Source organism: Anas acuta, chromosome 17 (assembly GCF_963932015.1).
Source record: "Anas acuta chromosome 17, bAnaAcu1.1, whole genome shotgun sequence".
Lineage (NCBI taxonomy): Eukaryota > Metazoa > Chordata > Aves > Anseriformes > Anatidae > Anas > Anas acuta.
The window spans coordinates 7,483,152-7,510,367 of NC_088995.1; the positions used below are offsets into that span (position 1 = coordinate 7,483,152).

Consider the following 27,216-nt stretch of genomic DNA (forward strand, 5'->3'; position numbering starts at 1 on the left):
CATCCCAGTGGCAGATGGCCAGAGGGAAGTTTGCATTCCCTCAATTTTTGCTCTAACCGTTAGGAATAATCTGCAGCTCTCCAGGGACCTGAATCTGACATGAGGCAGGAGCCAGCCATGCTAGAAAACTGCACCAGTCCTCAACCATCCCAGCCAAAAACAGCCTTACGACTGATGCATTGGGCAGCTGCATGAAGATGCACATGGTCTAAGTGAATCCTTTGTGGAGGGAAAACAAGCCTCATGGAAGTAGGGGCTAGAAGTAAAAGCTAAAAAATTGTTTCTTTTGACAAACTTCCAGAAGTCAAAACTACAGCTTTCCTTTCAAACGAATCTGTTCAATCACTATCAATTAGAGCATCTCCTGAAATTAAACCACCAAGAGAAACTGAGGAAACAGTCCAAGCAGGCGTAACACTCACACTTCTACCCTGCCTTGCTCTGCCTCAGCCTCCCCTCCTGTGGCAAGAAGTAGTGCCTGGATCAGAGGGGAGAAATGAAGTCAACAAAAACAGAACTGAAGGATCAACTCCATGGAGCTCAGTTACCTGGCAATCCTGCCTCTCCCTGGAGCCACAACTGCACTGAGCACAACTGACTACGACTCCCAACATTCCTCGAGGTCGCTCTGAAGGTAAATGTTCTCGGGGAACATCCAAACCAATCTGAAATTGAAAGCAAGCCCCAGTGGCTGTTGGAAGCTGTAGTCAGCTCTCCAGGGGCGAACTACCGAGTAGAAAGGCTTGGAGAGCTGCTCCCTGAACCAAAAGAGCCCGGCTGGCAGCAGGCAGGGAGCGCTGTGCCCCTCCTCGACCTTCCCAGTACCTACCCGCGGGGGCTTTTCCTCCCCGTGCCCTCACCAGAAGCAGCCAGCTGGGCACGGTGCAGAAGCTCCGCTCCCTCCCCAACCCCCCAAGGGCACCCCAAAAGGCCGATGAGCTGGGGGGCTGGGGGGGGGAGCCGGGAAGGCGGGGGCCGGCGGCGGCGCTCCCCGCCCAGCAGCGGCAGCCGCGGGCCGGGCGCGGGGGGCGCAGCGGAGCGGTGGCGGCGGCGGCGGCGGGGGAGCCTCGCAGGGCCATGTCGGCGCCGTGCCTGCCCCTGCCCGCCGCCGGCTCAGCACCGGCGGAGGCGGACAGCGCCGGAGGCATGGAGCCGCCCGCCGGCACCACCGGGACCGGGAGCAGGACCGGGGCCGCCGGCTTGGAGCTGGCCCTGGAGGAGGAGCTGGCGCTGCTGGCCGCCGCCGGGGAACCGCCGGAGCCGCCGCCCGTCGCTGCTGCTGTCGCTGTCGCCGCCGCCGCCGCCCGGGACCCCGAGCTGCTGTCGTTGATCCGGCAGAAGGAGAAGGACCTGGTGCTGGCGGCGCGGCTGGGCAAGGCGCTGCTGGAGCGCAACCAGGACATGAGCCGGCAGTACGAGAGGATGCACAAGGAGCTGACCGATAAGCTGGAGGTGAGGCCCCGCGCCGCGGTCCTTTCCCTGCCCGAGCCCTGCCGGAGCTCCCTCTGGTCGTGACGGGGTCTAAAAGCAAGGGAACGAATTAAAAATAACCCCCCGAAAGCCCCGAGGCCTGGGGGAGGCACAGCACGGCCGGGCCGGCCTGCAGCGCCCCGACCCCCGGCTGCTTTGCCCCAGCCCCCGGGCGAGGGCACGGCCCGGAGCCGCCTCGAAGTTGGAGCTGTGCAGCAGCAGCGAGGTGCTGGGCATGTGTCAGCCTCCTGCTGGAGCTGAGGCATTAGGCAGGGCAGGAGATAAGCCCTGGTGATACGGCTCTGCTTGCCGGTTGCTCTGAAAAATACCTACAGGTATGGAGATGTTTAGCTCAACCCCCGGGCTCCTGCCATTTATTGATTTTTTAAGGTTGAAATGGAGCTGTTACAAAGAAAAGGACTGGTGCTGGCAGCTGCTTTTGGAACAACTCTCCTGCACGACTATGCACAACTATCACCCTGCTCCTTTCTCAGAGATACTCTTGAAATTTTAATCCCCTGGCAAGTAATACAGGGTACAAGAAAAGCCTCACTCACCTTCCTGGAGAGTTTGAACAATACTGGGTTAGCATTTAGATTTCAAGTCACAGCCCCTGACCCAATCTTTCTGCACAGCCCTGCATATTTTTGTTCATCCCTCATGGACTTTCATCTCTCAAGTTCAAGAGGATTCATGAAATTAATGTATGGCCTTTGTTCTCAGACTGTCTTCTTCCCAAAAGGGGAAATTTCTCTCTATTACTGAACTCGGCACTTCACGCTGGCTGGTCCCTTCCTCCTTGCAGGGAAATCTCTCTGCATTTACTATTCTGGTAGAAACAATAGCGAAGGTGACATTTGCTCAAATTGTTATTTAGCAGCACTATTTATCAGATTAGAATTTCCCACAGTATTAAAATGTGCTGGAGTGAATGTTTTCAGGTTGATCTTTAAGCAAGAACAGACGTATGTGGCATTGTGCTGACGTGGTTCCCCTGACGAGTTGGAGTAAAACCTTTCCTATCGTTAAAGAAAAATGCACAACTTCAGGCGCTTCCTGGGCTGCTGGGAGTCAATTCTGGAGACTCAAACACCACTCACTGCTCGCAAAATGTAAAAGTGAAAAGGAGAGGGGAAAACTAAGAACTATGGCTTTAGAGTACTTTAACTAACATTCCCCAAATGGTTCCCTCCACTCTTCTGGGCCCATTTGGAAGGCGAATGAAGGGGTGATAACTGCAGCCAGTTGTTTACATTTTTCATCCTACTACTGTAGCTCTAACTTTCCAGTTGAATAGCAGATTCCTGTTTTTCAGGCTATGCATCTGATAGGAGCTATCTGCTTACAGGTCAGGTTTTTTCTGCTGGGTTTGGCAGATCCAAAACTGTGCTACCTCACACACACACACAGAACCCAACCTCAAACGTTAATATTCTGTAACACAAGCCTTGTAAGACTCACCTCTGCTGATTAAATGTTGGCCTCCTCCTGTTGCCACTGAAGTAAACAAAATTTCACAATAAGCTTTTCAATTTTGGAGGAAGGCCCCACGTGTTACTTTTATCCCTACACTGACAGCTTTCTGATGATGACCAGAAGCAAAACTCAGACAAGATCCTTAGTGACTATTGCACCTCATGTAGGGGTGTAGGAGTACCACTTGAGAGATTTCCTCCCAGGCAGCAGCTCAGAGTTGGTTACAAGAACTCAGTGAAGCCTCTCCAGTTCCTAACAACCAATATGCTGGCCTGTGCTTCTGGTACTTTGCCTCAAGACTCTGCCTTTGCAGTGTTGTCACTATATTGTCGGTGAGAAACATCTCTTTTTCACTCTGTGCTTAGGTTTGTTCCCTGGGGCAGCGTGCACATGGTAAATGGTACCATGGCCAAATCAGTTCTAGTTCTGCAGGTGTTACTGAAGTGCAGCACTCCTACCATAGACCTACTCTGGCAGCTTTCACTTCAGACCCTGAATTCAAATTCATTTATAAACAAACTTGAAGTCCTGTAATAAATTCTGATATGTAATCTCAGTTTTATCCTCCACAAATGACTAAAACAATTAATTCCTTGTTCTGTTGATACCAAGAAGCTTGCCCCACCTAAGCGTTTTTCAGTGCAGACCCTCTTTGTCAGCTGGAAACTCCTCCTTGCTCCCAGCTCATTAAACAAGGACCAGCCCAGCTCAGTCAAGTCAAAGAAAACCTGCTTTAGGAATTAAATACCTTCTAGAAAACAGTTCCACACAGAAATCAGTGAGCAGCTGGTGGACAGAGAGACACTTGTAAAACATGAAACCCTCCTACTGAGGACAGCAGTTTGCCCTGTCATCACTACATGACAAAAAAAAAAAAAAAAACTATACAGATCTGCAGCTGTGCAGGTGCTGGGGTGAGGGCAGGCAAGGGAAGATGGCTGCAGAGAGAGGAGGCAGGGGGGATCGGTCAGCAGGTGAGGACTGGCTTGTCCTCCGTCTTCACAACAGCCTCTCCGTGCCCTGCTGCACCCTTCCAGTCTCTCCATCGTGAGAGAACAAACTTGCTGTTCCTCTCCTCCCTCCAGCTCCCGCCTGTATGATGGCTGCTTATTGGAGCCATACGTAGCATGGATTTTCCCTTGCAGTAAGGCACTAAAGTGGTTTTTAAATGATTGGCAAGGCTTACCAGTGGCTTCTAAATCACATTTGAGTATGTCTGTGTGCACCAGGGAACTTCAGCTGCGCTGCTGCTCCTCAGCAGGCTGAAGTTTCATCTTCCATTTAGAGAAGGCCCTGGATCTTTCTGAACGTTGCCTAGCAGTGAAAGAGACAGAGCTGTAAAACCCAGCATTTCTGTGTGCTGCTGAAAGCGAAATAGTGGCTGCTCCAGCTACGCTTAGTTGTCATAGGCCTGGTGCTAGGATCTCCTGCCTACCTATTGCATTAAAAATAATTATAATACTGCTGAGTGTTTACAAGGAGTACTCTTTCCTTTTGCATCTGGTAACATTGGGAAGTATTTTTGTTTTGGGCCAGTGTTTTTTTGTTTTGTTTTGTTTTTTAAATCAGCCTTCCCTCATATTTGAGGGCTTTCCAGACAGTTCTGTATTTGTGAAATAATTTGGAAGGGCACAAGCAGGGCGTTGCTGTTCTGGAAGGGATCTAGAAGCTTTGGGGATAAGATCAAGGAACATGGCATCTGCTGCAGGGCAAAAGAGGTGGACGATCAGTGATGACACAGGCCAGAGGCTGCTGGAGAAGTGCAGAGCGTTGACATTCAGACCTGCTCAGGAAGGTGACAGAGACCCTGCCAGGGAGGCTGTGTGTCATCAGCAGTAGGCACCCAGGGGAAACAGCCACCTCACAGCCTAACAAGCAATAAAAAGCCACTTCACATAAATGCAGTGCAATTTTCCTTCCCTCCTAGCAGCTTTATTTTCCCCTCCTAACATACGCATCATGGGGATTGCTCACTGGAGGATGATAACCTCAGAAAAATGGGAGAGTGATGCCAGCTCTGGGCCCACTGGGTTTCTGTTTGCTGAGGCACATTCCTAAAAGGCTCGTGAATCTGGTAGAGAGTAACCGCAGGTTGTTCTGGGGAACAGAAAACAAATGACAAGGAGAGGGCTCCTGATCTTCTAGTTTCCCTACTGATCTTAGGACACCGCCATGTCCCAGTCTGTGACCATTCAACAAGTATGCACACGGCTTCAGTCACCAGGGGAAATCCAAGCTCAGATTTTCAGAGCAGAGATTCCTTCAAAAGGGCACAACAAATCTGTTTTGACCTGATTTGCAGCTCTGTAACAGTCAAGTCCTCATTTTACTGAGCCTGTAAAACATCCAGAAGTTCCACCAGCTTCATGCTGTCCCTTGTATTGCAACCAGTCCTAAAGTCACCAGACCTGAGAGTTGTTCCTGAAAAACCTGCACCCCAGAATGAGCACATGCAATGAAACTACTTCATTATATCCACCGCCACCCCAGAGGGGACTGCATCAAACAACAGAATTACTGTGGACTATCAAACCACCAGGCAACTAATTAGGTCAGGAATAGAAGGAGCAAACGGATAGATGATTCAAGTTTTGTTTGTAGGACCCCAGTGACAAGAAAGATGCCTCATCTAGATTCCTCATCAGCAGGAAGGATACAGTTTGTGTAATTTTGACTATAAAGGCAATTTTTTGAAGAGTTATGCCACTGCCCACTGAAATACTGCGTTGGAGTTAACATAGGCTCTGCTAAATCAATTGGCCTGCCTGACCTATATTTTCCACTTATTGACATGCAGCCTGCTTTACCCTTTTGGCAGTTGTTTCAGTAAAAATTCAATGCACTGATCTACAGAGGCCAAGGACAGGCCACGTGCTGGAAATTGGAAGCAAGTTTAGTGCCTGTGACTTGTCCTGACATGGGATGGGATTGCCACCTCCATGTTACTAGAGTGTGACAGTGCCATTCTCCTTCCTGCACGAAAGGAGGCAGTGCTAAGCACGACAGAGGGGAGGGAGGGAGCATTCACTTCTTTCCTCCCTTCCTAACCTCTTCTTCCCTCTCCCGTTATCTAGCACCTAGAACAAGAGAAGCACGAACTGCGGAGGCGATTTGAGAACAAGGAAGGAGAATGGGAAGGAAGGGTGTCTGAACTGGAAAGCGACGTGAAGCAGCTGCAGGACGAGCTAGAGAGGCAGCAGGTTCACCTGCGCGAAGCCGACCGCGAGAAGACACGGGCTGTCCAGGAACTCTCCGAACAGAACCAAAGACTCCTGGACCAGCTCAGCAGGGTGAGTCGCTGTGGCACAGCGAGGGCAGGCACCCAGCTGCCCCGGGAAGGGCTCATGGCTTGGCTCTGAGCAGCCTTTCTGACAAGTGAGTGGGAAAGATTGCTTAGGGAGAAGAAATGGTTCTGCATCCACGCAGATTACACCAGTGCATCTATAAAACACACTGCCTTTAAACTGAATTTTACACCTTTAAGGAGCGTTGCATTTCATGCTTTGGGGATTTGAGTGGTCATTTAACTCATAGATACCTTTCTCAGCTGGTTGTATCTAAATCTGCTTTAACAAGTCTAAGTTTATGAACAGGCTAAACAAATGTAAAATGAGAAAGACTTTTCTCATTTGTGACAGGGTGAGAGGCTCTTTGCTAGCCTCCCTTTTTTAATATCCATTGTCTATGAAGTTCTTAAATTGAACATACTGTGTTGTTCCAAGAGGGTGTGTCACTGCAAATAATTTTACCATGTTTAGATGTGTGAGAACCTCCTGAAATTCCTTGGAATGGCATGTTTCAGCAAAGAGCTTAGCCTCTGAATGAAAGAGGATTTATAGTAAGGCTGCTACAAATCAGCCTAATTGACTGACTGCTTCCAGCATGGGTTTCTTCCTGAGAGCAAAAGACTTAACGGTTGCTGCCTCCTCCCCCAGAAGCTGACCTGTCTTCTAGAATTAAGAGTCCTGTTGTTTTTTTTTCTCCCCACTGGACAGTCAGTACAAACCGTAATTTTACTGCTTGAGAACACAGTAACTGTGGCACTGTGGCAGATGAAAGCATTTTCTCACCAGTTGTATATTCCCCAAATTGCATAGAACAAAGACACACACCACAGACGCATGCTGAAGAGGCCTGTGTAATGGTAGGACAGCATATTTCAGACCAGATTTGGTCAGGGGTGAGACTCGGAGGCTGACACAGATGTTTCTTAAGGGAGGGTCAAGAGCTCAGTTACAATTCTAGGACCAGAAGACTGAAACGGGCCAAGCACACAGGTCTGTTCACTTGCTTTTACTTAACCTGAGCAGTTTCCTCTGCCTCTGGAGGTAAGAGGTCTTCAGGATAATGCTCTGTACTGGCACTTGAGGAAATCATCCCTCAGTCTGCTGCGGTTTTCTTGTCAAGCACTGAAAAACAGTCACTTTGTCTGGGGATTTGATTTTTACAAAAATATTTCCTCAGCTCAGGAGAGCTGCTAAGTTTATGAGGGCTTTTAAAGCACTGTCTCCCAACCGTAGCTAAAGAGGATCTTTCACCTCTTCTCCGGACAGAACCTCTCACGTACAACGTGGGTAAGAGGTTCAAGCCAAGCCCTTGTGATATGTTACATTTTTTATCTGGTGTTCAGGACTTGGCTCTCATCAGATTTGGTGGCCCGCAGGGATTTTCTGTGTGTGCACGATTTCCATCATTGGTTAGGAACTGTAAGATTTTATGGTCCCAGTGGAAGCATAAACTAGAGACCAGCCTAGAAGGTAGAAGAGGAAAACCAGACAGCTTGCTTTGGGCTTTAAACAGCATGGGATTATCCTCATATGACACTCCTGCTGCAGGAACCTCTCACAGCCCAGCTGCTCAGACAACCTCTCTGCAAAGCCTTGTGCAAAGCAGCCACCAAGTTAGGTCTTCTAGCATGCAGTGGCAAAGCACAGCTTTTGTTCCCTTAGATCTCCATTACTGCCAGAAATAATCTTAATCACTCACTTCAGAATTACTGCATCCCAAAGTTGCTTCCAGGTACTGCCCTCACTGCTCCAGTCCCACCCAGCTCCCAGCATTGAGTAGGAGACAGTTGTTCCACAAAGCACAGGTAAGGCAGAGTAGGGAATGTAAAGTAGCAACTTACACTTGCTGAGGCTTCCCAGCCAAGATCAGTGCTCATCGAGTCTGTCACCTGGCTAAGAATTGCCAGTAACTCAAGCACCGCAGTGGATGTAGCTGGAGCATAAAAAGCTTTCCTAGAGCCATAAAAATCTGAGCAAAATGAAGCCAAGTTGGGAATGGTCTGTTGTTCAGCCAGGGCTTTGGTTCAAGCTGTTAAAAATCTCAGCATTACATTAGCACTTGACTACTGGGTGCTTGTTACCCACATTTGCTGCTCCATGGTGCAATTCCATCATGCTTGTCTAGTTTCTTGTTCTGAAGATGGTACATATGTAATGCTTGAGGCAGCAGTAGTGCTTAGATCCTGGCCATCCACACAGCTTTGGCTCCTGCTACTACTTAGACTTTCAATAAATAAAAGGACATAGAGCTGTGTGGACATGCTTGCCTACAGCCATGTCCCCATAGCCTGGAGTCTTGTTCAGGATCATGAGCTGAGCACTGGCAGAAGACAAACCCTGCAAAGGAGCACTATTTTGGCTTCTGTGAACTCAGAGGTGTTGCTGTTATCCCCTCTGCATTCCTGGTTCTGAATTTTGCATCTCAGTGCGTTGTTTGGGAGGGAAGGATTAAGAGAAGCCTGTGATAAGGCAACAAAAACTTCAACTCTACCCTTATTTACCACTGAACACCCTACTAGAGGCTTCATTCACAGGAGTACAATGAAATGTTACTCTGGTATGAGACATTCTACAAGATAGATACTACCTCTTTAAAATCGAATTTCTGTGGTTTAGCAATTAACAGCTCATGGCCCAGTTTCACAAGACGTGAGCATCTCTCCAGGGGAAGGCATTCCCTTGGCACAAGGATCTACGTGCCGAACGATGGGCTCAGCCTCACGACCTACTAGCCCACATGGTCTCGCTTGCTTCTTTGGGAGTTCCCAAGCTTCAGCCCCTTTTACCTCAAAGCAGGGCAGCATCCACCATCTCCTTCATCCTCCTTCCTGCTTCAATACTCTTTTACTATCTAATTAGTCCTGTGATTTTTTTTTTTATTTTTTTTTAATAAAAATAAAAACTTACTTTCCCCAGAAAAGGGCCAACCCCACACTTTTTTCCCCAGTCTGAGCCTGGCACAAATACTAACCAGTCAAACACACGCTCCCACACATCCACACAAGGGTAGCAGAGGGACCCAGAGAGCTCTGCCTTGCAATTCAGTTGTGGGACTGAAAATTCCATCCCTGATTCTGGCACTAACTGGTAAGGAAAACTCAAGGATAGGGATTTTAAGTCTGTTCCAGTCTCTAAAAATGGTGATAACTGTCTTGCCTTAGAGTTGCCACAAGGCTAAAATAAGGGCTATAAAATGACTTGAGGTTTTTCGATGAGATGATCATATAAGAGAACTTTACATATCTAATAATAGTAAGTAGGTTATAAGGAACTTTGCCTCCTCTTGAAATACGGCCTTCAATGTGGTTCTCTGCTTCTAACAGAGCAGAGACACTGCCCAGTTACAGCAGCATTAAACTGTATGGAAGTGAGGTGGGATCGACTGGGAGCTCAGTGAAAGACATGACTCAGATGCGGAAGATTGAGTTTAAGATCTCCACAGTAACCTTTTTTTTTTTTTTAATTTTGTAAGTGATGATTAAAGCCCTGTTCTGCATGTTCATTTGATTCCCCTCCCCCTGCCTCAGCACAGCAAAGCATGTAGGAATTCTCAGTAGCGCATCCATACGGAGCCAAACACTGATTTTACAGAGGAAAGCTGCAGAGCACATACACTAAGGTACACACTGCTCACCATAAACACTCCAAGTACAGGAGGCAAAGCACAGTTCTGCTGAGAAAGTCGTGGCTTGGAATTATGTGTTTTGTTTCCAGCTCCTTCAGTCTCTCCCATCTGTTTCAGTTCCTCATTTGAAAAAAAAATTTCATACACTTTCTATCCTTATAAGCTCAAAAATTATGGGGGTGGAGCCACATAGGCAAAGATCTCCTCTTGTGTGTGCTCCCAGCAGCTCTAACACAGTAAGCCCTGTCCCCACCTTTGGGCTTCTAGGAGCTAGGAATACAACAATAACAAGCAGCTCTTTGCCTATAATAAGGCAACATATTACTACTTTGTCAGGAAGTGAATGAAAAAAGACTTTCACACTGTTTCTAAGTGACTTCACCAGATGGCTTTCCCACACACTTCCTGCTACCAGCCCTGGGCTCCCGTAGCTGTTTGCTGCATGGAGCTTGGGCGAGGATGTATCCTTCCAGTTCGGTTGGGTTTCTGCTATGGTGCACAATGCATAAGGAAGTAATTTCACAATGTTAGGCTCAGGTAGGTGTTTTTCATTGAAAAAAAAAAAAAAAAAAGTCTCTTTTGCAGCAGCAGGAAGAAGCGTGTCATCTTGCACTGCTGAAATAGCTCTTTGTGTTTAGAGAGGAGCACTCAGCCACCGCAGCGTCCCTCCGAGGGACCCTCAATCACCAAGTTCATGTATTCGCTCAGCATCTAGTGCCAGCACGCTGCTACAAAGAATGAGGTGTTTCAGTCAGTCCCTCTGGTACAGCAAGATGATCGGCCAACCCACACATCTCCAAAGGAGGCTGGATTTGCTAGCCCCAAACCTTCCTTTCAGTAATACTGCAAGTGAAGGAGATCTGTTTCCAGCTCGGTGCTGTAATGTGCAGCACAGCTTCACAGCACAGAGAGACTTTGATTTGAAAGAAACATTTTAATTCAAGAATGAAACAACTATTATATTCTCCTTTCCAAATCAATTGTGTTTTAAATACGTCCTTTGGTGGTCAACAACATGCCTAGAAAAAAAAAAAAAAGACGGCTCTTTTGTCAGTTATTGATTTGAAGAGCTTTTTCTGAATATTGTTTATTGGGTCTATCAGCATAGGAACAATGCTGAATTTAATAAATCCAGACTAATCACCAAAAAAGAAGTTACCAGAACAAGTGTGCTGGGCAAGATTCACTGCTTTTTCCATGCCAGAGACCTGTAGCCATTATGCTATGAGTTAGCTTGCCTTTAATTCCTTATTTCATCTGTACAGGTGCTTAATACAAGCTTCCTTATGTTTGTTTATTGAGTTGTCTGCAGTAGCCCAGCAGGGTGTATTGAGAAAGTCCATGCTTAGCGCAGAGGCAAGTAAGTCAGGCTCAACTTAAGCACTGCTCTGGGGCTTTATTTTTTTAAACAGAAAAGCATCCTGAGCTGACCAAGGCTCAAGAAGAGTTGCTTTGACTAGCCCCACACTTCAAGGTGCAGTCATTCCACTGAATTCTTTGTTGTTTTTTTCACGTGAAAGCATTCACTGGAGTTACTCAGAGGGATTTTGTAGAGTCCTGCAGAGCAAACCTTGGTTGGCATCACCTCTGAGCCACGTAAATTCAACAGGGCAGGGAGACTGCACAAGAGAAGGCAGCATCCCTTTCTGTTGAAGGGGTTGAAGCAACCTTGCAGCAGCCTAGGTAGGGCTACCTGTGTCCCAGGGCAGGCAGACAGCCCTTCCAGCACAGCTCTGTGCCTGGCACAAGGTGCAGTTACCCTACATGTGGTGGGCTGCGTGGGACGCAGATTCCAGCACATCCTGTTATCCACACCAGGCACCCTCCAGCTCCCTGCCCCTTTGAAGCACCAGCAGATCCCAACACTACGTAACCAGATCCCCAGTCTCCTACTGAATACTGATTCCTGCGCAGGCAGGAAAGGCTTCCTCATTCCAGCTACTTCTCCCCTAGCAGAAAGCACTTGTTAATAATTCAGCTTCGTGCCACATCAGGGCTGGAGTGCTGAGGCGTTCTATCCTAAAGCTGTAAATATAGGACGTGACTGCAGCTGCATTTTCTCACCTGCAAAGTCCTACAATGAGATGATTCAGTGCCCTAGAAGGTAATGAAGACATCCTGAGGTCACTGCTCAGTAGTGCTCGCCCACCAATCCATCTGGAGGAAGGAAGACAGGTAGAAAGAAAGGCTCAACCCCCCGGGGCAGCCTGACCAACCCTGCAGCACCCATTAACCCCATTTCAGGGCACCAACCAGAACAGGGCCATCCAGGAAAGGGTTACAAATTACTATCGAGGTGAAAAATGGCTACTGTGAAGGTGGCAGAACTACACAAATCCCTGCTCACAGACTAAAAGGAGAGCATATATGGGGCTGGATGGGACCTCATCTTTGCCCAGGGCAGTGGGACAGGCACCCCTCCATCCCTGGGGACCCCTCGGTGGTTGCTTGGTGACGGTACACCGCATCACGATGTTGCTATGGCGACCGGGTGTGATCCTACTGCTTGTGATGCGGGGACAGTCGGCGGACACGCAAGGAGACGCAGTTGTGACGTCCGAGGCGGGCGGGTGGTGGGGGCTGTGGGCTCCGCTCACTGCCGGGACGTGTCCCCAGCATCCGCCACTTCACCTCCCCCCCCCCCCACTGCTTCCTCTGCTCACTGTGATTTCCCCCCTCCCCCCCCCCAAAAAAAAAAAAAAAAAAATCACCCTGGAAATCTCCCGGGCCATGGCAGCCCGGCAGCCCATTGTCCATGCCACCCGCAGGGAGATGCTGGGGAAAACGTTTTCTTGTCTTGGTAAGAAGAGGCTGTGTAAGCAGGTGAACCAACCTGTACAAGGGTGGCTGTGCCACAGCTGGGCATCATCCTGGGCACCGTCCCTGCAGGTCCAGCTCGGGGGACACAGTGCAGTAGAAATGGTTATTTGTCACAACCACTTCACCTCTGCACCGCTTACAGCTCATCTCACAGCCTCGGAGGCTTGTGGTGCGGGGTGGAGCAGCAGGGACTGTCCCCAGGAGACATCCCCAGAGCCCAGACATCCTGTCCCCACTCTCAGGCAGCACATCAGCTGGAATGAGGGTGCAGAGCACCATCTAGGAGAACACATGCGACTGTTAAGCACCTGGTAATCAACTATACACAGTTCTTCCTTGCACTTCAGCTCACAGCCCTGCCTTCACCTCTAGCAAGTAGCTCTGGAGCAGATTTCAGGAGTTTCTGCAAGGCTTTTTGCCTTAAAAGATTTTCAGACCTTCACAGCTTAGTGATGCTGCTAGCAGGAATCCAACATGAGACTGAAATTGAACTTGATATGTGATGAGGAAATAAAAATCTGAATGAATCCCTTCCTCCCCTCTTACGCAGCACTAAAAATGTCAAGTGGCTATTCTGTTTGTGTCCAGGTCTTGATGCTTAGAGGAACTGCTTTATTATGCAGTAGCTCAGAGGTAGAGAAACGTGGGCAGAAAAGATTTTGTAGGAATATTTCTGCTTATTCACACTTGCTGTAAACACTTCCTCCAGGAGATTCTAGAAAGTAGGACACAGAAGGTGTTTGCATCCAGCCACTGCATTACTAGCTAGAACCAGAGCTAAACACAACTCAAGGCTTTGCAAATCTGCACATAAGAAAAAACAATTAAAAACATCTGATCTTTAAAGTGCCATTCTGGGTTATAAACTTTGCGCACCTTATAATGAAGTCTTTAAAATCCTTTTCTGTTTAAGTGTGATTGCTTTTTCTAAATGCAGTTTAGTAGACAATAGCCCAAGAGGGAAGTTTCTGCTACGCTGAAGGGTTTTTGCAGGCTGCATTAGGTGCTCTTATTATCCACAAAATCATAGGGGCCCCTTGCAAAAACAGCCTAGAGCTTAATCAACATTTTGTTTAGAGCTGCATTTAGCAAAACCCAGTTTATTTTAAGCACAGATATGGGATCAGTGAGAGTCTTGCTGACTCCTGGTGGATGCTCCAATACAACAGAGAAGGCTCATACTTGCCACTACCACCTGTGAGGATAGGAAATCCCATCAGAGATGGGAACAAGAAGCTGCCCAGAGGTGAAAATACAACAGGTAGCAACTGGCAGACCAGGACAAAAATCAAGTGACTTGCATTGCAGAGGAACAGGGATAAGAGGTGGCCCATAAGTAGATCAGGCAAGAATTTCATTTTGAAGAGGTACAGGTTGGCCAAACAATTTTATTAGGTGGCTTCCTATAGAGGCTCAGTTCTGTGGCTGCAGAGATTTGCACCAGCTTTCTTTCAGACAGGAAAGTGTCTGAGTGGGGACTGCCAAGACCAGAAGCATGTGGGAACATTCCCATTAATGGTTCTCATCATCTCCTAATTACTCTTTCCTGGAAGGCTTTAATGTTGAAGCATGTAAAGAGCCTTTTTAAAAGCAAAAATTACTTGGATAGGTTCAGATGGGATATTATTCTACCAAGATTAGTACATCAATGCAGATGGGTAATAAATATAGAGCTATCACAGGAACTGTTGCGTATTTGGGAATAAGCGGGCACCTAAGGCATCCAGCTCTCCTGAATTTGCCCTTTAAATACTATTCACTGGTTTCACTTTGCATTTTATCTGACCTAAAAGATCTGTTGTTTTGTCCTCATTGCTTTCCCTTCTGTTGTTCCCCCACCTCAGTCCTGGATACATCTCAAAAATGAGTTCAAACAAATTACCACCGTCCTCAGGCTGGTCGTTGTCTCCGCAGTCTTGTTCCTTGAGCTGATGTGAGACCATACTATTGCTCAGTTCCTTTGGGGTTAGCCTGGCTTCCACTTCCAGTACATCGAGAGGGAAAATTTAGCCTTGCTACTTCCCTTGCTCTCTACATCCTTCAAAGTCTGTTTCTGAATCCACTTCCAGACTTGGCACCGTTTCGTATAATGGAGATGTTCTTTTGGAAAGCTATTTCATTGGCAACTACTTAGCATAAGTTGTTCATGGTTATTTGTTAACAAAGCAGCATTGCAGCTGGTTGCCCACACGCTCAGAGGAAGGAAAACCAAAGCCTTTTACAACTCAAGCAGAGACCAGCAGATTTGTTGCTCACACCAGGGCCCTGGGGCAAGTGCCAACCACAGGACTTGTTAGAGGAAAGGGACTACAGCTACAGAAGAGATGCACAGAGCCATTAGCTTTTGTCAGGTCAAGTGCTTCAGGACCAAGTAAACAGGTTTCAACAGAAGGGGGCCTTTGAGAAGTACTTAGCTTTCCCTTGTTACTTCACTTGATTAGCAGGTGCTTTGCATAGATCTTTTTGTGACAACAAAAAAAAAAACTATGCACTGAGACTAGGCAGCAGTTGTCAGGGTAAGCCTATGAAAAAGACCCTAACAAAGGAAAATTTCCTCTCCATTTCCATTGGCAAGCAGCCTGCACAAGAGTTTGAGCCATCTTCATCTTACAGAATGCAGATGAATTTTTTTGTTATTTAATGTGTAGATTAGGAAATTGGGGAAGTATATCCCATAATGAAGTACACCACTCCAGGAAAACGGTATTGGTGCAGACAATTACTTATAATTTAGGCTTTATTCCTCGTATCCCCTTACATATGGGGCAGTGCACACAGTGCACATAAGCTGTAGGACAAGAATTAGCGTAGACATTAAGGAAAACGTTTAACTGTAAGTTAGCTGAGCAGAACAGAGTGCCCAGAGATGCTACAAGGTCACCCATCAAAGGAGACTTTTGGTAAAGTGGCCAAGTAGTCACCATCAGACAGGGCTGGCCAGTTTTTGCCTTGATATGAAAAGAACTGGGCAAAATTGAGCCTGAAAGAGGCCTTCTCTATCTTTTTTTATCTGAGGTTTCTCTATCTTTTTTTAGAGAAAAACTTTCATGAGGTCAGGTCTTCCTGCTGTTTCTGAATATTGAAGAAAAAAGGCAGAGAAGCCCAAAGAAATACTCACAAGTAATAGCTGAGCTTGAAGACTTTAGAACAGACTTGCATTTTCCTTCCACACAAGCATAAAGCAATAGAGGGGTCAAAATAAATGCAAATTGGGAAAGATTCAGAGGTAGACTCCAACAATTTCTTGAACACAAAGTCAGGTATTGTGGGAGTTGCATATTCCAGCAGATTTATGTTTCTATGAAGCCAAATGAGAAAAGTCTGAAATGATACTTTGCCAAAATCTACGATCTCCTCTGAACAATGTGATATTTTTCCAAATAACATCCATTGATCGGCTATGAAGACGCACAGAGATTTGCTAACTCAAATGATTTCTGTAGTTCTTGCCTCTAATCCAGAGAGATTTATTTCTCTAGGCTTTACTGAATGTCGTATTTCACCTTGTGCACAAATTCTTCCTAAATGTTGTGCTTCTTTATTTCCCTCTCTGCCTTAGCACCAGGGACCAGACTTCAATAACTAGTAAATATTCAAAGCTTTAAATGCTCAAGGCAAATGCTCATGGAATTGATGATTGCAGTGGTACCTCCTCTTCCTGGGGCCTTTCTGTCCTTGAAGCACTGGGGCTATGGATGCTCTAGTCTCCACCAAAAGAAACCACTCTGAGCTGCGCCATACTCACCTCAGTCAAGGCAAGACAGACCAAAAAGCTGCTATTTAACCTGCTCAGGCTCATCAGGCTTGTTTTTGTGGTATGGAAGAATGAGCTCACCCCAGAGAAAGGTGGAGGAGGATGATACACACTTGGGAGCATCAGTTTTTCCTGCCAAAGGCCACTGCATGTCCCTGATGCTTTTAAGCTGAGTAAACGCAGACACCTTGAGGCCTCACAGCCAGCACCTGACCTTTACGTAGAATCCATGCTGGACACAGACCCCAAAGAAAGCAAATAGAGAATGGTTCTACATAAAAGCAGGGCTGGAAGTAAGCAGAAGTATTGCTCACGAGCTATTTTCTTGACTGACTGGAATAGACACACTGAGCATCTGCTTTCACTACTTGGAACCCCTTGAAGGAAAAGCCAGGTGCCACTGCAGAAACATCTGAGATTGTGCAAATCAGTGGTTGCAATCTAAAAGAACTCCTCAAAACCCACCTACAGGGGATTAGCAGACTGATTTACTTCATTTAAAGAGGCCTCCTCCATTCCAGGCATTATCTGACCCAGCAGCTCAGAGCTACTTACTGAGATTAACTCTGGCACCACGAGACACAGTCCGTCAGCTGAGGGCTGCCTCTCAGTTGCTCCTTCCTTCCAAGGAAATCATTTTCATCAAGGCTTCAAAAACTTAGGAATTTCCTTTCCCCATCCTCCGTCTCTCTCCATCAAAAGAAAGTATCAGACTAAAAAGGCCAAGTTGTGAAGGAAGGAGACAGGCAACCCTTATCCCTTCATTACAGGTCACTGCCTTGCCTCACAGGAGGGGGAAGATTTACCCAGAGCAGGGCAGGGCCAGACCATGCAGCTTTAGTGCTCTAGGTCCCAGGTGTTGGCCACCTCCATCAGTCTCTGTCCCTTCCCATGGCCAGGAAGTACATGGCTGATAAAATATTTTGCTGTGTGAGGCAGTCAATGCAGAAGCCTTTTCTAACAGCATGAGCTTGTTTGAATGGAGATATTAGCTCTCCTGCTTCCCTTAATCTCCCTAAGCAGATCTAATAAGCCACTCCAGGCCAGGGCAAATGGCCTAGTCTGACCAAAATGCCTGTTCAGACCCATTTAGCGTCACACGTGCCATTAACACCCACCCAGAGCCAGCTGGCCTCTGTGCAACTGGGCTCACCCTAGGGACAGGGAAGGAGAAAACAGCTGGTTTTGCTGGAAAACCATTGCCAGAGTGTACACACATCTACGCCTATATATATACATGCACCCCACTTCCTCTCTTCCTTCCCCTCACATCACTCAGTGAACAAGACATTTGCATGAGACACCTGCTAGTATTTCAGGCACGTGAAGCGGATGGATTTCATTAAGGCTGTGTCAGCACCGCAGACTGCAACCACTTGCTTATACCTCCGGGCTGCTGATGCTGCAGAGCGCAGACAGATGGGCAGACATCTCAGCACCACAACAGCCTCGTTCACCCCTTTGTGTGACAGCAGGTGAAGCCTCCGCTGCTGGAGAAGTTGGAAACCTCAGGGCCAAGTGGTGCTGCTTTAATATCACAGGGAGATTTGGGGTTTCTGCAGCTGCACACCTCCCAGATTTACCACAGAAAAGGCAACACTTCAAAGGCACGCAAATAATCGCTTTTTGGTGCATTCCACCAGCATCGTTAGGCAAATGTCCATAAATACCCTTCTCACATATCTTGTCTCACTGAGATTATGCTCGTCTCCCTGGCAACTGTCAGATGATGTATAATGCTAGCAGGGATTAGCCCCAATGAGCCTTATAACCCTCGTGTAAATTCCTGCTCTGTGAAGAGACCTGGCCAAACCCTCTTCTTTCCAGGCAATGTTAAGGTGTTGCCATAAATAATATTAAATCCAAGAACCTTTCAGTAAACTGAGTAAGGATGAAAACTAATATGGGGCTTTTTAAATGGTAGTATTTGCCATGTCCTCCAGACAAATAAGTTTGAGACGCGTGGATATACTTGGTGTCTCTCAGCTTGACAAGTAAAGCTGTATTTTGAATCAGTGCTTAAGAGAAGGCTTGTGCTGAAAACTTGGGCTCTAATATCTTTATCTCCTTTGTCCCTGGATGCCAGTGGGGATCATGCTGGGAAATTCCAAATCCCCACAAGAGCTTAAACTTATGCTACGCTTTTTTAACCTATTAATTTCTGAAAACTAACCTGGATCTAGGTCAATGTTTGAAATCCATGTGCCTACTGACACCAGTTGCATCAAGACTTCCTGCCCCAGCAAGCAGCTATGGCCTGCACCTTATGCCCTCACCCCCACTCCTCAAGTAGATGTGACCAAAGCATCACACCAAAGAGGTACAACCTCACCACCACTGCTTTCTGCGAGTGGAGAGCATTTCTCTGGGTAACATACCACATTTGGGTCTAGTGAAGAAGTTGTTTGTCTCCAAATCCCCCTTTGGCCTGCCTGTACAGTCACAGCAGGCTTTTGCCATGCACAATGTCATGATGAGCCCCATCCCCACATAGGAAGATCAGAGTATCCCGGCTCAGGAAGCCAAGCAGCACCACATTCTAGATAGGCCTTTAGGGGCTGAGGTGTCCAAGCAATGACAAACAGCCTGTGGTGCACAAGTGACATGTTTAAACTACTTTTTTCTTCTTCAGTCCATTTGAGTCTTTATAATGTCCCAGCTTGGCAGCATCTGCTCTAATTCAACAGGACATAAAAAAAACCTTTGAGCAGAGCCAAGGAAAGGAAGCTAAAAGAGGAAACATCACCCTCAGCAGCAAAATCAAAACCAGATAGACTGCAGCCGAAATCACAGAATTTCTGTAATTAAATATACAAATCTCTGGCACGGTGCTGTGTTGATGCAATAGGTTGTGGTGGCTTTCTATTAGAGAGATCAGCTGGAGAGCTGGGGAAGGGCTCCAGGATTCAAGTCACAAAACAGCCAAGGCAAGGGGTGAGAGGGAAGCTGGTGTAGGAAAGGTAGTGGCAGGCAGAAGCAAATCTAAGGCTTGGCACAAGCTCGTTAGCAATGATGCAACATGATTTGCTCTCAGGCTCTGTGGACCTGTTTGCTCCCCAGCCATCTGCCACCTCCAGCGCACAATCTCATCACATGAGAAACAGAGGGAAGAGGGTCAGTGGCCTAAAGCAGGTGGTTTTTAGCACAGAGAGGATTAAGTCTTTCTAACTAACCTGCATACCTCTGCTCTGGCAGAAATTTTAAGCAACACCATTTTGGACACTCCCAAACACAGCAGGCACTCAGTAGATTTACAATCACTACCACAGGCTTCTGCATAAAGAAATGCAGCTGCAGCAGCAGAGTAAAAACTGCTGGCAGCTGAATACCATGATCTCCTGACACTGATCACATTATTCTTGCTTTCTAGCAGCAAGAGGAAGAGCAAGTTAATCATCTAGACGCAGTGGTGCTAGGAGAGATCCCATTTTAAAACCCTGCTGTAGTAGTGTAAGAACGGGAGCAGTAGATCAGCCTGCACTCAAGTGCAGGATAATCAGCACGCGCTCCCGCAAGGCAGCCCTCACTATCCTTTGAAGAGGGAGCCATTAAAGAACATAACTGGAAATCAAAGCAGCCTCAGACAAAGTATGAGCACACTCAAACAGGACTTTCAAAATGAAACCCACTCCCAGCAACTTGTCAGGGAGACTTTGAAGGTAACGAACAGCCATTGCCACACCAGTTTTGTTGCATTTTACTTGGTGTAATTTAGCTGGTGTCCTCTTACCAATCTAGGGACAGAAAGCACGTGTATGGCATACATAATGCTCTCGGCAGCTCTGATGTATGCTTAAAAGCACCAGAGCCAAAAACAACAGCATGCCCGTTTCCCACAGGACATCCCTAGGTCTTTTCCCACTCCACCTCTGAGCCACATCACCAAGGGTGAAATGCAGGGTCTTTGAAGGAGGGGAAGGCACGCCCCTTGCTCTGCTCATGCCGGCATTGCCAAGGATGCTACTGCTTTGCAAAAGCAAAGCCTCAGCCATCAAAACCTCAGCCACCAGGAGAAAGCATCCTTTCAGTATCAGACACATAGGAAAGGCTGCTAATTCTCACAGCATCTGTCAGTGCGGCATTTCCAATCTAAGGCCTTGTGCCATGCCTACAGATCTCCCCAGCTCACCGTCAGCAGCCTCACAGCTCAGCTGCATGGAAACCCAGGCTGTGGGTCCACCCTGGTCCCCACGTCCACCTGGCACCTGCTGCATGCCCCAGCCCAGGCTCACTGCTGCTGCACAGGGTCTGTTGTCAGAAGTCAGAAACCTCAGTGCTAAAAAACACAGTGGGAGTGATTTCTCTAAGCAGCAGCTGAGACTGCCGGGGAATGGACTGTTGATTCAATGAAGCCTGACCTACATTTGATAAACTTTGGCGATAGGTGCAAGTCTAAGTAGAGTATGTGTGCCAAATTGGAGGCCCACAGCCAAACACAGAACCTTTGTCTGTGGTGTTTCCAGTGGACTCCAACTCACACACAGTTACTCTAACACAGCTGTTGTGATGTTGCTACAGTGGCTTTTCCTCTTCTGACAGCATTTCACCTCTCTTCCATCAGAAAAGATAACTGAATACATGAATTGTTTGGGACTGAGCTGGCATCCCCACACAGGTGCCTCTGTGCTTTACTCCTTAAATGATATTCACAGATGCACCAAAGCCTGGGACTCGTGCAGAGAGGGGCTCTTTCCAGTCACTCATAATGCATTCCCCTGCATGCATATGATTTGGCAGAGCACAGTGTATTTTATATGCCATCCTGCAGCATGTGCTGCGCCCGCCTTGTTTTTCAGCTAAGTTTGCTGTCTGCATCTACTTGCTTTTTTTTTTTTCCTCCACCAAGCACAGCTTTTTGTAGGACTTAAAGTACCAAAATGCCAGTGAGTTTGCCAAAAGCTGTTATTTAAAGAAATCCATGCAAAAACTTTTAAAAAACTAGACAGTGGGAGGACAAGGCTCCAAGAAGAGATCCATGTTCTTGTTTCTGGACTCCCACATTGTAGAGAGGTTCTGGCCATAGCAGCACCCATGGAATGCCTTCAGGGGAGCACCTCACCCACTAGGCTGACATGTGAGAGAAGACCTGGCCGCTTACAGAAATACTCAGCAGATTCCCAGAAGCTGGGTTACGGGTGCTATTCAGAAAACTTTCATCCTAGACTTGGAATACACCTGCTGGGGTTTTATTTAGCATTTTTGGCTTGTGGTAGAAGTCACTATTACATATTGCTATCAAGGTGCTCTGAAGGCTAAGTCCTTGCCCTGAGGAGCTATGACAAAGACCTAATCCCCTCAGCACTTACATCTGTGGCACTGCACAAAAAGGTAAACAAGTACTTCTGTGTTCAAGCATCTGCTGCACTGAGTCATAAGCTGTTTCCACATTAGTGGAAACGGAGCAAAGCTGGGCTGAGAGGAGAGACAAGTGTGCATGTACTTATTACATATTGTAATGCATAAAGTGTAGATCTGCATTCTACTTCGGCAGATCAGAGTGCTCAGATGTTATTACTAACACATTGTAATTATCTTTTGTCAGTGATCACCAAAAGCAAGGTCTGCCTTGTGTTAGAAGTCTGCTCCAAAGACCTTATACTCTAAAAAGATCTTTTTATGCTGCCAGCAAGGGAGAACAACTCAGAAATAACTGAAGGCTGCTGAAGTACAGGAAAAGAAGTATTGCCAAGTTAAATGGTATCTCTAGATGCTTTTTGTCTGCAGGTATCCAGCCCAATTCAGTTGTGTTTAAAGTGACAGATCAAATACTATCTGATCAAGAAATATTTCCTAAGTAAAAGCTTACCTAACAGCTCCAGAACTAGCTTTGAGGAAGTAGATTTGGACCTTTTTATTTAAGCATTGCAATTGTGACATTTTTCTTTTTGATACTTTGTGACAGACTTGCTCTTTTTTTGTCCCTCTCCTTTCATTTATGACCCTACTGTACCTAGCAGTGATTAAAACATCCCCTAGTGAAGGGAAAGCTTTATTGAAACTAATAGTTTGTAGCTGGAGCTTCCATCCTAGCCAATATTCATTATAGTTTGTGGGTGTCCTTATTTTTCTACAGAAACTAACTACAGGTTTTACTGCATCATCTGTAATAAATAAGCCTTCTGCACAGAGTAACTTATATCTTGCCTTAGTCAAGCCAAACAAAAAAAGACCTATTAACGCTCCTTCCTTTGGGTTTTGAAATAAATTGGACAAGTTGTCAAAGAAGTGAGCAAACACATTGAGTACTGCTTTTCAGAAACTGACTGATGGAAGTTATTGGGAGTCAAATACGACAGGAATTTCAAAGCTGATAAAACATCTCCCAGGTCAATCTATCAAAGTTTAAATGCACATCTATGTTTCAGAAAATGCTTTCTTCCTGTCTCAAGGCTTCCTAATAGAAGTTAATGGGTTTTAATCTAAGTCCTTGATTATTGGTTTTTTTTGTTTGTTTGTTTGTTTTTGGCATCCACCAGTTTCACAGGAATGGGAATAGACACCAGTATTTTCATGCAGTCAGACATGCCTGCAAGTGCAAGTTTGAGCATCAGGTTTAAACACATTGGAAAGCTTTTAGTTTGCATATTACTACTAAATCCTTCAGGAGTAGGTCCTAAACAGGTTATATAGGTGAAGATTTCAAAAGCTGGTGAGGATTCCCTTCCTGACTTTTACTGCCATCATATATTAGATATCCTCAACAGAACTCAGTTCGTTTTCTTTGAAATGAAGGAGATGTCAGAGCACTTAAAGCCAGGGTAAGAGACTGCAAGAAGCTTAATTATTGTCTTGCTTCCAGGCACAGATATGTGAGTTTGAACACCTCTGGGTTTAAAAAGTCTTAGACTAAAACAATTTCATAAGAAGTAAAATTCAAGAATGGAGATTTGCTGTCATGACTTCTGGCTACCAGGGAAGACAAAGCCCCTTGAGAGCAGCACTATATATTGCACTTCTTTGCCTCAGCCATCATAAGTGTCCATTTTATTCTAGGAGGTTTTAATGACTGAAGTATTTATGCTTCCAGTTCATCAACTACTTCCAAATTAATTATGCATTTTATATTTCATTAGACTATCACCTGACCCATACTTATGGCTCACTAGGAATTTACTGGAAGAAATATTTTTTGTCCTTTAGCTTGAGTAGAAAAGTCACATTAAGCTCAAACACTCTGGATTAAAAACCCACGTCCAACGTAAGAGAGCCAAAATGCTCCACTGCGATAAAATATGGCTTTTGTCAGGGAAAAATAGCCTATTCATGGAAACTAAGTATTAGAAATGCATTAGAATTTACCTAACAGAGCAGACAACTCAATTTATTGATGTTAAACACAGGCCATCCCACATTCAAACAGCTCCAGTTTCCTCTGCTACATCAAGGCAAGACTTTAGAAACTGAGGTCTCACACATCAGTGGTGTGGATTTTTTTTTTTTGGGGGGGGGGGAGGGGGGGCTTTTCTAAACTGAGTGCCACAAACCCCACTGTGATACACTGGCCCCAAGCCTTGCTCCGCTGAGATTAATGCAACAGTTCCCCTCAGCTCTGCTGTAGGGTCATGGACTTGATTTAAGCTGTAAGCCTTTCTGCCTCCAGTTGCAAATACATGCAACAAATACTTCAGTCAAGGTCATATGCAACATCTCTTCAGAACTAGAATAGCCTGCTGGTACTACTCCATTCCTTCTCAACAACCAGGAGCCGAGCAGCTGCCAACAAGCCCTGCATTCAGCTCCCCACTCTGAGCCCACTGACAGACACCAGCCCTGGGAGCCCCTGTGTGGGGCTGTCTCATCTCCCACTCTTCTGGAAGCAGCATTTACATACAGAGAACAAGAGCCACACCGGGTGCACTGCTTAGCATTGCGTGTCCTCCAGGCACACTTTGTCCTCTGAGCTATCTCCAGTGCTAATTTATTACAGCGTTCAAAGCAGCGGGCCTCCGGCAGTCCCTCCCACAGGAAGCTGGCTGACTCATTTTTCTACACACTGTATTTTTCTCTCCACAAGAGCCAAATGCTTAGGTCAAGAATAAACCACAAAAAAAGGGAGGCTCATGTTTAAGCACCTCCTAAAACATGTTCACAACCCACATCCACTTGTGAAGCTATTTCTTCCAAACAATTAACATAGACATTACACCTTGCCAGAGTTGCCCCCCCCCCCATATGGCACACAACTGTCTTAGTTTTTGCTGCAAGCAGCTGTTCCTAATCCTGTAAGATGCTTTAGCCTAAGCTAGTGGTTGTTGACTTCAGCCAAACAGGTATCTTAGTACTCACTGACAAAGAAGATAAAGACCACCATTTTGTATTCATTCCCTTGAGCTCTTTTCCAAACAAACCCACATATATTCACTTTATGAACTAGTTGTATCAAGTAGTCTTCCAGGAAAGTTAAGAAGAATGGCATTGCCAGAAAACCATTGACTGTCCACTCTTCTGTACTTGGTGATGCAGTAAGAATTCACTATCCCTATTAAAAGGATTTTTCAAGGTCACTTGGAAAGGAAAGGAAAAAAAAGGCAGTACCTTATCACGTCGGGGCATTAACAGCAGTTATCTCCAGCAGCACTTCCAGCTCTCCAGCCTCAAGAAACATGGGAAGCAACCAAAGCCAGACAACGTGAGCACTTTTCCCCTCAGAACAGGCAATTCAACTTCAGGCTGAGCAGAATCACATTTTCTGGAGGTTTTCACCAAAGAACTAAACATCTGTGCTCTCACAACACTTCCCTATCTCAAAGGGCAGGTACAAGCCTAACCCCACAGAGAAAGAAGTACCAGCTGCGCCCTGTTCTCTCTTATAGCCAGCTCCCCCACTGGCCTCTGCCTCTCAGGTGTGAAGCACCTGAGCTGATGATGCATTAACCCATTGCCATCCACTGCATCACTGGGGTGTGCTGGAAGGAAACCACTCACACTCTTGGTTTGTTTAGTTTAAAACTCAGGTAAATAGGCGTGATGTTAAAGGACAAGTTGAGCAATTAACCGTTTATCCTATAGAAGGGAAAAAATGAAGAGAGGACAGATCTAGAGCAAAGACTTTTCATTTTCTTGCAAGCAATAAAGTATCTTATTTCTAAAACACCATGGCTGTATAAGAAGTGCAGATTTGAGTATGGGATGCCACTGCTCTCCTTTGTCTCACAAAGGCCTCTCAAAGTAGGTTTAATGCCACAGCTAAGAGACATTTCCTAACAGTAATGTCTCCTAAACTTGATGCTTATAAGAGCAATTTCAGTGCTTCGTCTCGGTTACCAGGCTCCTTGATTTGGCAATTACAAACCCTCATCCTTTAGGTCTTTGATTCCCTTCTTTCTTGATAGGTCATTTTTTTACTAAAAAAAATGCTTATTTCTTCTTTAATCCATCCATTCTGTTGTCAGTATAGGACCCCTCAATCACTCTAGTGGGCCTGTGCCCTACAACATCAGTCTGTTAAGGGAAGGCGCATCAACCTGTATGTCCGTAACAGAGGAGGTCAGGCGGACTGCCACATAGTCAAACCCTTCTGTCTAAGCAGATATGGATTTATTGGCTCCTCTGAATAAGGAGAAGGAATAACCAGGAGGAGACCCTCAATGGCATAAAGACCATTGCAGATAGCTGGGCATGAAGGCATATAGTACAAAGGTATCAAGTGCCAGATATGCAGTAGTTTGCCTGAATTGCACTGAAAAAGGTAATAGAGAGAGCACCACATTCTGTACACAGTTTCACATAGATGTATGATTTCAGTGCCAGAACCCAGTGAGGACAATGCAGACTGGATGCTGTATGCCCCTACCACGGCCAGCTCGCAGATCTTACCTACACGAAGGAACTGAGGGTCAGAAACAAGATCACTGGGGAGTGGGCTGATGGGTGCAGCGGCAGGTTACAGAGGTGGTTCCTGAGTAAAAGGAAATCTGTGTTAGAAAGTAAATCATACGTGCGATACGTAAGCAGATATACTCACTTTGGTTACTAGTATCAAATCCAACTGCTAGACTGCTTATAGCTTGTGGGTATATAATAGAGATATATATTACATACTGATACCCTAGCACTTTCACAGTGTAAAAAAAAATCTGATTTTCTAAAAAGTATAGTATGGGATCAATGCAAACAACCTCTGTTGGATGTTTACAAACAAAATATTTTGGAAGTGTTGCCAGTTTCCTAAATTCCCATTTTCCCATGTAACTTGTCTGTGTGGTAACAGCTCTCACACCAGGACCAAGCTACTACAGACTTTGTGTGGTTGAATTCCCCAAACTTGGACAGTACCAGAGCAAGGGACGAGGCAGTGAGAGGAGGATTCAGTCCCACCATGTCATTTTGCAGAGATGGGGACAATGCTGGCCCTGGTCATGATGAGCATTGCTCCCCAGCTCCAAATGGCCTGCTCTGTACTGGGGAGCAGTGGGAAGAGGTCCTCCAGAGAAAGCTTAGCCATATCTTCCCATGTGCAAAGTGTGTAACTGCAGATTACTGATAAAGCTAATTGTGTGCCTGTGGTGGGTTCACCTTGGCCCTGCCAGCTGTTCTCTCACTCCACCACCTCCACAGGATGGGGGGGGAGAAAATAAGATGAAAAAGTTTGTGGATTGAGACAGAAACAGAGACAAGGAGATCACTTACCAATTACTGCCACAGGCAAAACACACTGAACTTGGGGAAAATTAATTTAATTTATTGCTGATTAAAATAGATTTGGATTGTGAGAAACAAAGACAAAATTAAAGCAATAATGTTCCCTCCGCCCTCATCTCCCATGACTCAGCTTCACTCCCTCA

At 46.2% G+C, this 27,216-nt stretch overlaps 2 protein-coding genes across 5 annotated transcripts in view; one reads left to right on the top strand and one right to left on the bottom strand.

The window, feature by feature from the left end:
* Positions 1-25,206, bottom strand: part of CIT (citron rho-interacting serine/threonine kinase) — a 120,576-nt gene extending 95,370 nt beyond the window's left edge. For both annotated transcript variants that reach the window (XM_068653781.1, XM_068653780.1), the window contains exon 1: positions 24,968-25,206. The gene's annotated coding sequence lies outside the window, so the exon portion shown is untranslated. The remainder of the gene's footprint in view (positions 1-24,967) is intronic.
* Positions 784-27,216, top strand: part of BICDL1 (BICD family like cargo adaptor 1) — a 51,850-nt gene continuing 25,417 nt past the window's right edge. Inside the window, exons 1-2 of one of the 3 annotated variants that reach the window (XM_068653802.1) lie at positions 784-1,452; positions 6,021-6,236. In XM_068653802.1, coding sequence (XP_068509903.1) covers positions 1,078-1,452; positions 6,021-6,236 — 591 coding nt within the window. In that variant the 5' untranslated portion in view covers positions 784-1,077. The remainder of the gene's footprint in view (positions 1,453-6,020; positions 6,237-27,216) is intronic. The other 2 variants (XM_068653801.1, XR_011088475.1) reach the window with 2 other exon arrangements.